At 45.1% G+C, this 14295-nt stretch overlaps 1 protein-coding gene across 1 annotated transcript in view; it reads left to right on the top strand.

Annotated features, from left to right (window-relative positions):
- LOC140481615 (uncharacterized) overlaps nt 1-14295 on the top strand; it is a 209858-nt gene that overhangs the window by 92177 nt on the left and 103386 nt on the right. Inside the window, exon 2 of the mRNA XM_072578092.1 lies at nt 13150-13209. Coding sequence (XP_072434193.1) covers nt 13150-13209 — 60 coding nt within the window. The remainder of the gene's footprint in view (nt 1-13149; nt 13210-14295) is intronic.

The following is a 14295-nucleotide window of genomic DNA, read 5'->3' as shown; positions in this document are numbered from 1 at the left end:
TGCTCTCCTCTGCACTGGAGAGATGAAGCACAGACTGGGTAACTGTTTTGCGGAACACCTATGTTCTGTCCATAAAAAAGACCCTGAACTTCCAGTTGCTTGCCACTTTAACACCCCACCCTGTTCCCTGGCCAACATCTCCACCTCAAGTTTGCTGCAGTGCTCCAGCACAGCTTAGCAGACGCTGGAAGAACAGTATCTCATTTTCCACTTGGGCACCCTGCAGCCTTCAGGAATCAACATTAGGTTCAATGATTTTAGGGCCTCAGAACGTTCTCCCACCTCCACACCTCAGGCCGTATTATCACATGGGATGCTTTCATTCCCATTTTCACCTACGTATGGTCCCCATTATTAGCTTTTCTTTCACCCTGACAGACTATAATCCAGCTTTTTGTCTGTCCAACTGTGTTTCTCTCCCTCTGGTCTCCATCTCCATTTGTTGCTCACTCCTTTAACTTCTCACCTCCTGCCTTCAGCATATAAACCACCGCTTCCTCGCCACGATCAGTTCTGAAGAAGGGTCACTGGACCCAAAACATTAACTCTGCTTTCTCTCCACAGATGTTGTCAGACCTGCTGAGTTTTTCCAGCAATTTCTGTGTCTGTGCTGAAGTCCGTCCATTGGCTCCTTCCTTGTTTCATCAGGACTGTGTACGTTTGATGGTTTTAAGGGCTCCTTTATCAAATAGTTTTACAAATTAGCCTGCTTGTTTTTTCTCAACAAACCTTTCCTCGATTTGTTTTACCTGTTTTCCTGTCAAAGAATGTTGTGCTGCTGTGTAGTGCAGACAGGATCAAATCTTCCTGCTGGTCACTAAATTAACATTGGCTACCCCGAACTCTCTTGTCTTATATTAGATTAGATTCCCTACAGGATGGAAACAGCCCATTTGATCTGAAGAGTAACCCACTCAGACCCACTTCCCCCTGACTAATGCGCCTAACACTATGGGCAATTTAGCATGGCCAATTCACCTAACCTGCACATCTTTGGACTGTGGGAGGAAACCAGAGCACCCGGAGGAAACCCACACAGACACAGGTAGAATGTGCAAACTCCATGCAGACAGTCACCCGAGCTGGCCGTTGAACCCAGGTCCTTGGCACCGTGAGGCAGCAGTGCTAGCCACTGAGCCAAAGAACTCACACTGGTCAGGAGCCTCCTATCACACTGACCAGATGTGGATTGTTAGAGTTGTTTCTCAAACAAAAACTAATCAGCGTCCACATGAATAAAAGAAACGGGGTTTTCATGAAACCAGAACTAAAATTAGCAGGTATTATGATGCAGATTTGGAACTCGTGGGAATTGTTCCATTTCAGAGTAGTGCCTCATTTCCCTTCAGCGTGTCCTTCAGTCTCTCTTCCTGTTTGACTCTACCATAGCCCTTTGGTTAAAACTGCCTGCTCTGACCACAGCACCTTCATAGGTATCAGGTTTAGGACTGAGGTTGGGGCTATGACATAAATTTGTGACAATTGGCAAAAAAAAAATCCAGAGGAGGAATGAGAAGCATTGTTTTAACGCAGAGTTGTTATGATTGGAACACATTGTCTGAGACCTTGGTGGAAACAAAATAGTAAATTTCAAAAGACAATTGGATAACTACTTAAAAAGGGCAAGTTTAGGACAGATGAACAAGAACACAGATATTCTAGCCAGGCTCAGAGGCATGGTGGCTCAGTGGTTAGCACTGCTGTCCCACAGTGACAGATACCCCATTTTAATTCCATCCTCGGGTGACTGTCAATGTGGAGTTTGCACATTCTCCCCGTGTCTGTGTGGGTTTCCTCCGGGTGCTCTGGTTTCCTCTCACAGTGCAAAGATGTGCTGGTTAGGGTGGATTGGCCATGCTAAATTGCCCATAATGTCCAGGGATGAGCAGGATAGGTGGGTGAGCCATGTTGGGTTACAGGGATAGGGTAGGGGGGTGGGATTGGTTGGGAGGGTGAGTGGTGACTTGTTGGGCTGAATGGCCTCTTTCCACACTGTCAGGATTCTGTGACTCCAGGGCCGGAATCTTCCAGCATCATTACTTGCTTGTTGAAAGTTCTGCAAATCAGGCAGTTTGGAGGACAGCTGTGAGTCATCCTCCACTGTCAGGTGCCCAGAAGTGGAAATGCCCACTCAGTGAGAGCTGCTGGTTATTCCAGGCTGTTGTTGCTACCAGGAGGACACCCAATGGGACCCAGCTCTCAGGCAAATGCCTGAGAGGGGAGCAGTATCTGGAGTGAAGGGACATGGGGAGAGGGGTGTGGCTGCGCAGGCCCCTGTGCTGCCCAGTGTCCATTGATTGTGTACAAATCAGTGACTACTAGCCTTCTTTTTCTGATTGGATGGGCCAGCTCTTTTCTCTTATCCCACCTGGAGTGGAGGTAACTCCAGCCCTATCGAGAATAGGCCCTTAAGTGGTCGTCAATTGACTAAGGGCCTCAGTGGCAACAGGGTAGGAAGGTCAAGCTTGGGCCCTCCTGTCCAGAAGTGAATTCAGGTTGAGACAGGAAATGCTGGGATGCCACCATTAAGTTGCCTTCCTGTTTCCAAGTCCACTACTTCTGGGGCCAGGAAATTCTGCCCAGACATTGCAATAGATCATCCAACAAGCAACCTCCCTGACAACACAAGTCAGCACTCAGTCAGGACTGTACAGGTAATGGTACCAGGGTAGGTCACGTACTTCTGTTTGCAGCAGATTTTAAACTCATAACATTTGGACTGCGGTTTAGCAGGTGCTACAAGCTGTGCAAAGCCAGTAGGGCAATTTTGAAGGACTGAATGGCCTGTTCCTATACTTGTACATATAAAAGCAGCTATGGTGAAATTTAATTCTATCAGCCAGCCGCTAGACAATACCAGAATCAACACCAAAATCATCAAAATACTTGGTGTCAAACAGTGTTTGGAAATGACAGCCTGAATCCTCTCCAGTTAGAACCCCAGCAATTACATCCAGGAGGACATCAATTATTTTACAAGTTACTGGCTTAGGAATGGTGTAGTGGCATCCCGCTGAGGGAAGCTGGGAGCATGGAATGATCCAGGGCCAATAGACTCGAGACACACCCGGCATTGAGAAAATTAGAGAACCTGAATTTATATGGAGCTTCTCGTTACTACAGAATGTTCCAAAGTGCTTTACAAAAGGTGCAGTATTGTTTTGAAGTCCGGACACCTGTAAGTTAGGATACTCACCAGGAGAAAGTGAGGACTGCAGATGCTGGAGATCAGAGCTGAAAATGTGTTGCTGGAAAAGCGCAGCAGGTCAGGCAGCATCCAAGGAACAGGAGAATCGACATTTCGGGCATAACCGTCGTGTTGGAGGAAGAGCACCTCATTTTCCGCCTAGGAACCCTCCAACCACAAGGGATGAACTCAGATTTCTCCAGTTTCCTCATTTCCCCTCCCCCCACCTTGTCTCAGTCAAATCCCTCGAACTCAGCACAGCCTTCCTAACCTGCAATCTTCTACCTGACCTCTCCGCCCCCACCCCACTCTGGCCTATCACCCTCACCTTGACCTCCTTCCACCTATCGCATTTCCAACGCCCCTGCCCCAAGTCCTTCCTCCCTACCTTTTATCTTAGCCCTGCTGGACACACTTTCCTCATTCCTGAAGAAGGGCTCATGCCCGAAACGTTGATTCCCCTGCTCCTTGGATGCTGCCTGACCTGCTGCGTTTTTCCAGCACCACGCTCTTCGATTTACAAGATAATAACCAATTACCTGTTTTTTTAAAAAATTGATGTTTGTTGAGGAATAAATATTTGCCTGAAGACTGGGACCAATCCCCTGCTCATTTCCAAACTATATGATGGGAGATCTGTTACATCCACCTGAGAGCGCAGGTGGGACTTTGGTTTAACGTTGAGTCTCATACAGAGAGGACCTCTGCTTGGCCTCAATCTTAAAACATAAATAAAGTCTCATTCTGCATTAGGACCAGAATAAACCCAATGCAGTGACTGTTCAATAAAATACCAGGCGGAAAGTGTACAGTGTTTGCACTGTTCGTGGGAACACATCCAGCCCCACATTCGTGTCAGAAATATTTAGCCTCGAGGGTGTGCGAGTGCTGCCAACTCCGGCTGGATAGATTCCTCGAGGTTCGACACATGACCTTCCACTTCCTTTGGTCCCACCACTGGCCACCCAACATGGTCGTCGTCATGTCCCCCCCATCCCTCCCTCATCCCACCAGAAACAAGCAGACTCCTCTTTCCTCAATCTTAAACAGCTTTTTAAATCTCTGCATCCAGTTCTGATCCAGTTGCCCTGGAATGTCAAAACCTTTTAAAGCTGAAACTTTATCAGCACAACAAGCAGAACGGGGAGAAAGCTGGCCACAGGAGCTTGAGAACGCTCTTGCTGCCAGCTACGTGGTTTCAGACTCTGGTGAAGGTACAGACCCTTTCTAAATTGTTTCACATGCTTACAGTGAGTCGCTGAAGCCAGCCGCAGCTGCAGCTTCAATTGCCAAGTAAGAAAAATATGGCCTATATTGATTTAATAACCAGAGTTACACTAGCCCTCAGGTACAGAAGACTAAGGTCACCCATAGCTACCTCTGAATAGCAACAAGTGATGGGCAGTATGTGGCAACCTTGCAGTGATACCCACACTTGGAGAATGAATTAAAAAAGGAATTGGAACATAAAGTAGAGTCGAGCTGTCTGTTGATGATGATTCAAATGATGGTGATTGGAAGAAATGAAGATTTTCTTTTCTCTCTGGTCCTCTCCTCAGTACCGTAGAGTCCGACAGTGTGGAAGCAGGCCATTCAGCCCACTGTCAGTGCTGAATTTGTACATTCTCCCTGTGCCTGTGTGGGTTTCCTCACATAGTCCAAAGATGTGTCTATACCAACCCTCCAAGAGCATCCCACCCAGATCCACTTACCCCGACAATTCTGCTAACCCACCAAGCCTGCATATCATGAGACAAAGTTAAAAATCACACACCAGGTTATTGTCCAACAAGTTTATTTGGAAGTACTAGCCTTTGCAGGAGCAGCGCTCCGAAAGCTTGTATGTCCAAATAAACCTGTTGGATTATAACCCGGTGTTGCGTGATTTTTAACTTTGTCCACCCCAGTCCAACACCAGCACCTCCACGTCCATAAGACCATAAGACATAGGAGTGGAAGTAAGGCCATTTGGCCCATCGAATCCACTCTGCCATTCAATCATGGCTGATGGGCATTTCAACTCCACTTACCCGCATTCTCCCCGTAGCCCTTAATTCCTTGTGACATCAAGAATTTATCAATTTCTGCCTTGAAGACATTTAGCGTCCCAGCCTCCACTGCACTCCGCAGCAATGAATTCCACAGGCCCACCACTCTCTGGCTGAAGAAATGTCTCCGCATTTCTGTTCTGAATTTACCCCCTCTAATTCTAAGGCTGTGTCCACGGGTCCTAGTCTCCTCGCCTAACGGAAACAATTTCCTAGCATCCACCCTCTCCAAGCCATGTATTATCTTGTAAGTTTCTAGTAGATCTCCCCTTAATCTTCTAAACTCCAATGAATACAATCCCAGGATCCTCAGCCGTTCCTGATATGTTAGACCTACCATTCCAGGGATCATCCGTCTGAATCTCCGCTGGTGCCAGTATGTCCTTCCTGAGGTGTGGGGCCCAAAACCGGACACAGTACTCCAAATGGGGCCTAACCAGAGCTTTATAAAGTCTCAGTAGCACAACAGTGCTTTTATATTCCAACCCTCTTGAGATAATTGACAACATTGCATTCGCTTTATTAATCACGGACTCAACCTGTATGTTTACCTTTAGAGAATCCTCAACTAGCACTCCGAGATCCCTCTGTACTTTGGCTTTACAAAATTTCTCACCGTTTAGAAAGTAGTCCATGCTTGTATTCTTTTGTCCAAAGTGCAAGACCTCGCATTTGCACATTAAATTCCATCAGCCATTTCCTGGACCACTCTTCCAAACTGTCTAGATCCTTCTGTAGCCTCCCCACTTCCTCAGTACTACCTGCCTGTCCACCTAACTTTGTATCATCGGCAAACTTCGCTAGAATGCCCCCAGTCCTTTCATCTAGATCATTAATATATAACGTGAACAGCTGTGGCCCCAACACTGAACCCTGTGGGACACCGCTTGTCACCGGCTGCCATTCCGAAAAAGAACCTTTTATCCCAACTCTCTGCCTTCTGTCAGACAGCCAATCCTCAATCCATACCAGTAGCTCACCTCGAACACCATGAGCCCTCACCTTGCTCAGCAGCCTCCCGTGTGGCACCTTATCAAAGGCCTTTTGGAAGTCTAGGTAGATAACATCCACTGGGTTTCCCTGGTCTAACCTACTTGTCACCTCTTCAAAGAACTCCAACAGGTTTGTCAGGCACGACCTCCCCTTACTAAATCCATGTTGACTTGTTCTAATCCGACCCTGCTCTTCCAAGAATTTAGAAACCTCATCCTTAATGATGGATTCTAGAATTTTACCAACAACCGAGGTTAGGCAAATTGGCCTATAATTTTCCATCTTTTCAGCGACGTCACCATGAGACAGTTTAGCTTAGCCAAGCCACCTAACCTGCACATCGTTGGACAGGGGGAGGAAACCCACACAGATACAGGGAGAATGTACAAACTCCACACAGACAGTTACCCAAGGTTGGAATCACACCCAGGTCCCTAGTGCTATGAGACAGCAGTGTCAACCACTGAGTCACCATGCCACTCCTGTGCTACACCATGCCATAATATTGCAGAGTTTTGTGTGGCCTAGAGGTGAAAAATGTACCCAAAATAACTTTATTAGTAACTAGACATGAGAAGACATATTAACACAACACATGTACACACTGATTAAGAAGTGAGTCCAAAAAAAAATAGAAGCTAGAAAAGATATAAGGGTCAGTCTCTGCATCATCCATGAAGAGAGATTAGCAAATTAGAATTAGGTGCTACAGTGCATATAACCAGTAGCATTGATATTGGTAGCTGAACAGTCAATTCGATCTGTGGGCATTGAAAGTTGATTTAAATTCTCTCATCCTGTTCCCTTTTGACTGGCTTGCTGGCTTCTAGCACTCAATGTGAGAGTTCTTTACCTGCAGCCCAGGGGTATCTAGTGGGCAGTACTTGGACTGTGACCATCACAGCACACTAATGCTTGAATCATGCCTACTTCCATTAACACACACAGATCTGCGTTGAACTGGCTTTTAAGCCCTGTCTTCAGGATTCTTAAAACAGGAAGAAATGAAATAGGTCTTTTGCCCTGTCTGCTGTATTTTCTCCGGTCGTAGTCACAGTCAGAGATAATTCTGAGGAGATTACAGTTCAGTTTGTACTCATTCTTTCCATCTAACTCCATCTCTTTTTGAAGCTTCCTTGACACTTCATCAATTGTGATATTCTAGGTTACCTCTCTCCAGATGGCCATTGTATTTAGATTCATACTCAGTTTGGCTATATCGGTCCTCTTTCAAAAACAAAACACATGTTGGAATTAAAGTTCGATATGTACAGAGTGATTCAGGGTTATGATCTGTAATCATGAAAATATTAATGCTGCAACCAATTTAAATAGAATGGTGACCAGTCAGTTATCCCTTTACTATTTATGGGAGCTTCCTGTGCACAAATTACAGAAATTCAACCTAATTTATACCGATCTTCATCCTAGGAATATATTGGAAGTCGCTGTGTCCCAAACTATTCATCATTCTTTTCCAAAGATTGTAGATATGTTTGTGACTGTTTAATAATAATTAAATGGGGAGACAGTGAAAGACACTGAGAGAGAAGAGAGATTTTTTCCACATGTGAATTAATGTAGTTTATTTTGAATAGCTGAAGCTCTTGACAATAATTATTTTCACAGCAGACCAGTAAATCTAGTTCTTCAGCTGTGTTTGCTGGGTTGTGTTAAGGGACTGAGATTTGCAAATGTTCATGCATCTGCTGCCCTCTAGAGTAAATCCCAAGATATAAACAGTACAGAGGAAACATAAGGAACTGGGCAAATATTTATCCCTTATCCAATTAAAGATTATTGCTTAATTATCTCATTACTGTTTCTGGGAGGTGGCTGTGTGTAAACTGGCTAAGATTTGGAGATGCCGGTGTTGGACTTGGGTGGATAAAGTTAAAAATCATACAACACCAGGTTATAGTCGAACAGGTTTATTTGGAATCTTTCAAAGTGCTGCACCTTCATCAGGTGGTCGTGAAGCAGGATCATAAGAAACAGAATTTATAGCAAACGATTACAGTGATACAATAATACATTGAACAAACCTAGATTAAGTCTTAATAATCTAGGTTTGTTCAATGTATTATTGCATCACTAATCTTTTGCTATAAGTTCTGTGTCTTATTTTCCTGCTTCACGACCACCTGATGAAGGAACAGTGCTTTGGAAGTTAGTGCTTCCAAATAAACCTGTTATAGAGTCATAGAGTCATAGAGATGTACGGCATGGAAACAGACCCTTCGATCCAACCCATCCATGCTGACCAGATATCCCAATCCAATCTAGTCCCACCTGCCAGCACCCGGCCCATATCCCTCCAAATCCTTCCTATTCATTTCCCCATCCAAATGCCTCTTAAATGTTGCAATTATACCAGCCTCCACCACATCCTCTGGCAGCTCATTCTATACATGGACCACACTCTGCATGAAAAAGTTGCCCCTTAGGTCTCTTTTATATCTTTCCCTCTCACCCTAAACCTATGCCCTCTAGTTCTGGACTCCCTGACCTCAGGGAAAAGACTTTATCCTATCCATGCCCTTCATAATTTTGTAAACCTCTATAAGGTCGCCCCTCAGCCTCCGACGCTCCAGGGAAAACAGCCCCAGCCTGTTCAGCCTCTCCCTGTAGCTCAGATCCTCCAACCCTGGCAACATCCTTGTAAATCTTTTCTGAACCCTTTCAAGATTCACAACGTCTTTCCAATAGGAAGGAGACCAGAATTGCACACCATATTCCAACAGTGGCCTAACCAATGTCCTGTACAGCCGCAACATGACCTCCCAACTCCTGTACTCAATACTCTGACCAATAAAGGAAAGCATACCAAACGCCTTCTTCACTATCCTATCTACCTGTGACTCCACTTTCAAGGAACGATGAACCTGCACTCCAAGGTCTCTTTGTTCAGCAACACTCCCTAGGACCTTTAAACCTATTCAATTGGGTAATAATGTCTTTTGCTTTCCAATTGGTGTAAGAAGGCAGTGCCTCACAAGGATAGATGCGTTGGCCAACTAATATGTGGAAGCAGGTCATGTGATAAAACCTCCAGGATCACATTTACTCGTTTCTCTAAGGAGGCAGGTTCTCATTTTAAGCCTGAGAATGAGGCTGTGAGTCTCCCGGCTATTCAGTTTGGACGGAAGATTGCTGAATCTGGAGAAACCTGGCAGTTAAAGCCAGGCAAGGATTGTAACCTCACCCCTCCATCGAAGCCCCTGACATCACCTATGTCCCCCTCATTTTTGTGATCCAGGTAGTATTTGGTTGCTTAAAGTACAGAATTTAAACTCTGATAAATTAGACAAGATGTTGAAGTTTTCACTTTGCATATATCAGAGCTAGCATGTGAGAAACAGACTTGTACAAAGCTTTTATACAAGATGAGAAGAAGCTACTGGATTGACATAAAATGAGTCATGGAGACAGCCAATCCCAGCTGTATACCTGGCTACTCCCCGACCAATCAGAATCTACCTTGCCTGCCCTGTGAATTAGAGTTTGACAGTTAACTGTCCTTGCTGCATCTCCACACCATTGATGGTCCAACCAATCAGCACCCTCTTCTCACACTGGTGCCCCTTTGGTCAACTTCATACCTTATGTCCTGGCTCTGATGAGTTTAGAATGCAGAGCTTCAAATTCTTGTCTCCTTTCAGAACCAATTAAGTCCCCGTGATCCCCTCTCCTCCTGCCCCATTCGGACACGAAGTTAAAATCAAGCTCCATGTGACTGTAGAGCACGCAGGGTGACTGTGACAGGGGACATTGAATTGGGGAACATTCAGGCAAAGAAAGAAACCAGCAGGCCCTTCAGGTCTGTGCCTCCTGAACATTGTCGAATGCTACCTGGTCCCCACTCACTGTCCATAATCACTCACATATTTGTCACTTTCTAAACACATTGTTTGAATTTTTCTTTCAAATGTTGTTTTAAAATTGTCCTGTCTCCTACTGTCTTACTGATACTCTCTTTCTCTCTCTCTCTCTTTCTCTCTCTCTCTTTCTCTCTCTTTCTCTCTCTCTCGCTCCCCCCTTTTCAGACACTCTTGTTCAGAATAGGCCCCTGTGACTGAGCTTTTGGTCTTATGTCCTCATATGTCCATATGTGGTTCACTATTAAACTTTATATTGCTTTGTGAAGTATCTTGGGGTATGCTATTATGTCAAATACTCATTATTTTATGCATGTTCATGCAGTTGGAGCAAGACTTCAGACTTCGCTTGGTTAGGGGGTAGAGATTTCCTAGCTTCCTTTCTCATAGAATGACAGTGAATGTCACAAAATCTAAGCTGTGATCTTCAATCTTAAACAGATGATCATAATCCCACCACAGCAAATGGTGGAACTTGAATTCGATAAAATTCTGGAATGAAGAGTCTAATAATGACCATGAAAACATGGTCAGGAAAAACTCATCTGGTTGCATAATATCTGAGAAAGGGTCACCAGACCTGACACGTTAATTCTGATTTTTCTTCACAGCTGCTGTCAGACCTGCTGAGCTTTTTCACCAACTTCTGATTTTGTTCTTGATCTACAGCATCTGCAGTTCTTCCTATTTTTATTTGGTTCACTAATAACCTTTAGGGAAAGAAACTGCCATCCTTATCTGGTCTGGCCTATTGTGACTCCAGACCCACAACCATGTGGTTGACTCTTAACTGCCCTCTGGGCAATTAGGAAGGGGTTATAAATGCTGGCCTAGCCAGAAATGTCCTCATTCTATGAATGAATTTCAAAAAAGACCCATGTGTACATTGTCTCTGTGAGATGGGTCCCCCCTATTACAGAGAACTGTTAATTCAGCAAATGTTTTTCAATCGACCTATTCAGACAAATTATGATAAACCTCAAGAGGAAGGTGGGACTTGAACACGGACATTCTAAGTCTGCAGTGGTGATAATTTGCACCACAATAGCAGCTTTTTTCAAGCCTCTCCTGTTTTTCCTTTTTGAGCTTCATGTTTGAGTAACAGAAGATTAATTGTTGGGAAAATTGAGGTTCAATGGGATGGAGTTTGGTTTGAATTGAACAAGGAACAAAGATGTTCATGCTATTGATTCACATCTTCTAAGGGCTTCCTTTGCAGGGGCTTGTGTTGTAATTTTCCTCTTTATAAAACAATGTTATCTTTAATTCATTCTTAAGGTTTTTTTTAATGACCTAGTGCTACTCTCACATATATTTGCCAAAATGAGAACAGTAGAGATATTAACAGAAAATTCTGGAAAAAAATATTTGTGGTTTTTAAATGTTTAGTTCTATTCCTGTGTGATTCAGCTGAGAGAGCGTGAGAAGGGCATAGTGAGATGCTTCATCTAAAAGCTTTCTGGGAGAATCATTCTGGTCATTATTTAGCAGATTTTTTAATATATGTTCACTCATGGGCATCACTGGCTGTGCCCGTATTTATTGCCTGTCCCATGTTGACTTTGAGAAGGTGGTGGTGAGCTGCCTTCTTGAACCGCTGCAGTCCACATGTTGGAGATCCACAGTGATGTTAGGGAGGGAGTTCCAGGATTTTGACCCATCAACAGTGAAGGAACAGTGATATATTTCCAAGTCAGGATGGTGAGCAGTTTGGAGGGGAGCAGGTGGTATTCCCATGAAACTGCTGCCCTTGTCCTTCTAGTTTCAAGTGGATATGGGTTTGGAAGGCACTATTGAAGGAGACCAGGTGAGTTATTGCAGTGTGTTAACCTCAATGCCAAGGCTTTGCATAAAGGTCAGGATGATAATGATAGCTCTCTAGAGATTGGGTGCCAGTGACCATGGTTAGTAAAATTTGGATGGAATGAATATTATGATTTGACAATTTGTTGCTATCACTCCAGGGAACTTGTGACCCAAAGATGGTTTTTGAGAATCTGAATCAAGGTTTTTTTTTTCAAAAAGAGCCCTGGAAATCACAAATGCGCAAACAGACCCAGCAAACCAGTTTATCCTGGATAACCATCGTTAGTGAACAAAGGAGGCGACATGGTAGAAGTTTATAAAATAATGAGATTATAGACAGAGTTAACAGTAGTTGTCTTTTCCCTAGGATGGGGAATTTCAAGACTGGGGTCTCATTTTTAAGGTTTGAGGAGAGAGATTTAAAGAAGTCATGAGCAAAATTCTTTTTACGCAGAGGGTGGTAATCCACACCTGTGGAATGAGCTTCCTGAGGAAGTGGGAGATGTGGGCACAATTACAATGTTTAAAAGACATTTGGTTAAGTACGTGAATAGGATATGGGCCAGGAGCAGGCAGGTGGGACTGGTTGGACCGAAGTGTCTGCATCTGTGCTGTATGACTCTATGAATGCACGCAGTTCCAGAAATCCAGTTTATCCTGGAAAATCATCTGTAGTGAACAAAGAATAAATCTTGTCGACATAAAGAAATACCAAGGTGCAGTTTAAACTGATTAAATTTACCCCGATTTTGGGATTTTGAGGAGAGTATGCACCATGTTAGAGAAGGATATTAAATCCTATCTGACATAGCCTTCAGTCACGGCTCCCTCCCGCACCACACCACCCCCCCCCCCCCCCCACACCACCCCCTCCCCAACACACTTCTTTTTACCTGGTCTGCCTTCTTTGTGATTCCAGTCACACACTAAGTTGCCTGATTTGCTCATCAACAGAATGAAAACAGATTTAAGGAAATTATTAATGATTGGTCAACTTTTCTATTCGGAGCTGGTAAGTACCTGCTGGAAGGCTGCTCTGTGCACGCAGACTGCTCCCGGCTGGATTCAGAACTGTGATGCACTCTGAAGTCAAATAGTGACCTCCAAGGCTGACAGTGTGGGGTAGGAGGTGTCCTGGAAACACCGATCCAAGGGGGACGTCAATGGGGCAGCAAAGTAAAATCCAACAGGAATGCAGGCGAGTCTCCTCATGTTGTAACTTTTCTGTCTCCAACAGGCATGTCATGGCTGTACATCGACTTCCAAGTGCGATTGCAGTGGTGTGAAAGGAGAAAAGGTCAGTACAATAACCTACTCACCTGCAAACAAACTGCTGTTTCAACACGGTAACAATAAATTGCTATCCCTGCCAGCAACTTCCCCCAGTGTGGAGCTCTCCCACAGATGCTGAGGGTGAAGCTCAAGATCACTGTAACCCTGCAGTGGGGTCGATTCTCCAATCCCAGATCCCAGAGGTTCTGAACTGAGACTGGCACATGTTGGCAACCCTGTCCAGGCTCCATGGTTTTCCTGGGCCTGGCTGCAGTCTTGGAGCACAGACACTGGAGCAGAGATCCACTGGACAGCTGACTGAGAGAACGTCCATCACAAGCCCTGCCTGTCACATAGCCTCCTGTCACACTCCTGTCTGTGTGTCTCGTGCCCCAGACACCCACCTGCGGGTCACACCTCACCTGTCACACACTGTCCTGGTTGTCATGTTCCAATCTGTCACACCTCACCTGTCACATTCTTCATTGTCACACTCTTGCCAGTCAAACATCTACCTGTCAATCACAATTACTCCTGCCAATGTGGGGAGGGGCGGGGGGGGGGGGGGGGGAGCGTGTGGGAAGGGTCACATTCCCACCTGTAGCATTCAGTTTTGAGGGGTCTCAGTCTGTGTCCTTTAATCCCATGTGGACATCACAATCCAACACAGGAGGGAGGTAGGGGTGTCGACCTTAACTTGTCACTTTTATATCTGTCAAAGCCCCTCCTAAGGGTCACACTCCACCTACACCGCAGAAGAGCTGTTATTTGGAGTGAAAAGTGAGCCACATCAACATTGGTAATGTCCTTACCCCAAACTCCAACCTACTGCCTCATCCCCCACTGCCCCATCTCCCTAACTGCCCCATCTCTCTGACTGCCCCATCCCCTGAACTGCCCCATCCCCTGAACTGCCCCATCTCCCTGACTGTCCCATCGCCCTCTCCTCCATCTCTCACTTCTCCTTCTCCCACTCCCCCATCTTCAACTCACTCATTCTCCTTCCCTATAACTCCTACTTCACAATCTCCCATTTCCCCATCTCCCACTCCCTCATTCCCCTCTCCTCCATCTCCCACTTCCCCACCTCTCACTCCCCATCTCCTGCTTC

This window comes from Chiloscyllium punctatum, chromosome 9 (genome assembly GCF_047496795.1).
Source record: "Chiloscyllium punctatum isolate Juve2018m chromosome 9, sChiPun1.3, whole genome shotgun sequence".
Lineage (NCBI taxonomy): Eukaryota > Metazoa > Chordata > Chondrichthyes > Orectolobiformes > Hemiscylliidae > Chiloscyllium > Chiloscyllium punctatum.
The sequence above is the reverse complement of the archived record's forward strand: the minus strand, read 5'-3'. Positions and strand labels throughout refer to the sequence as shown.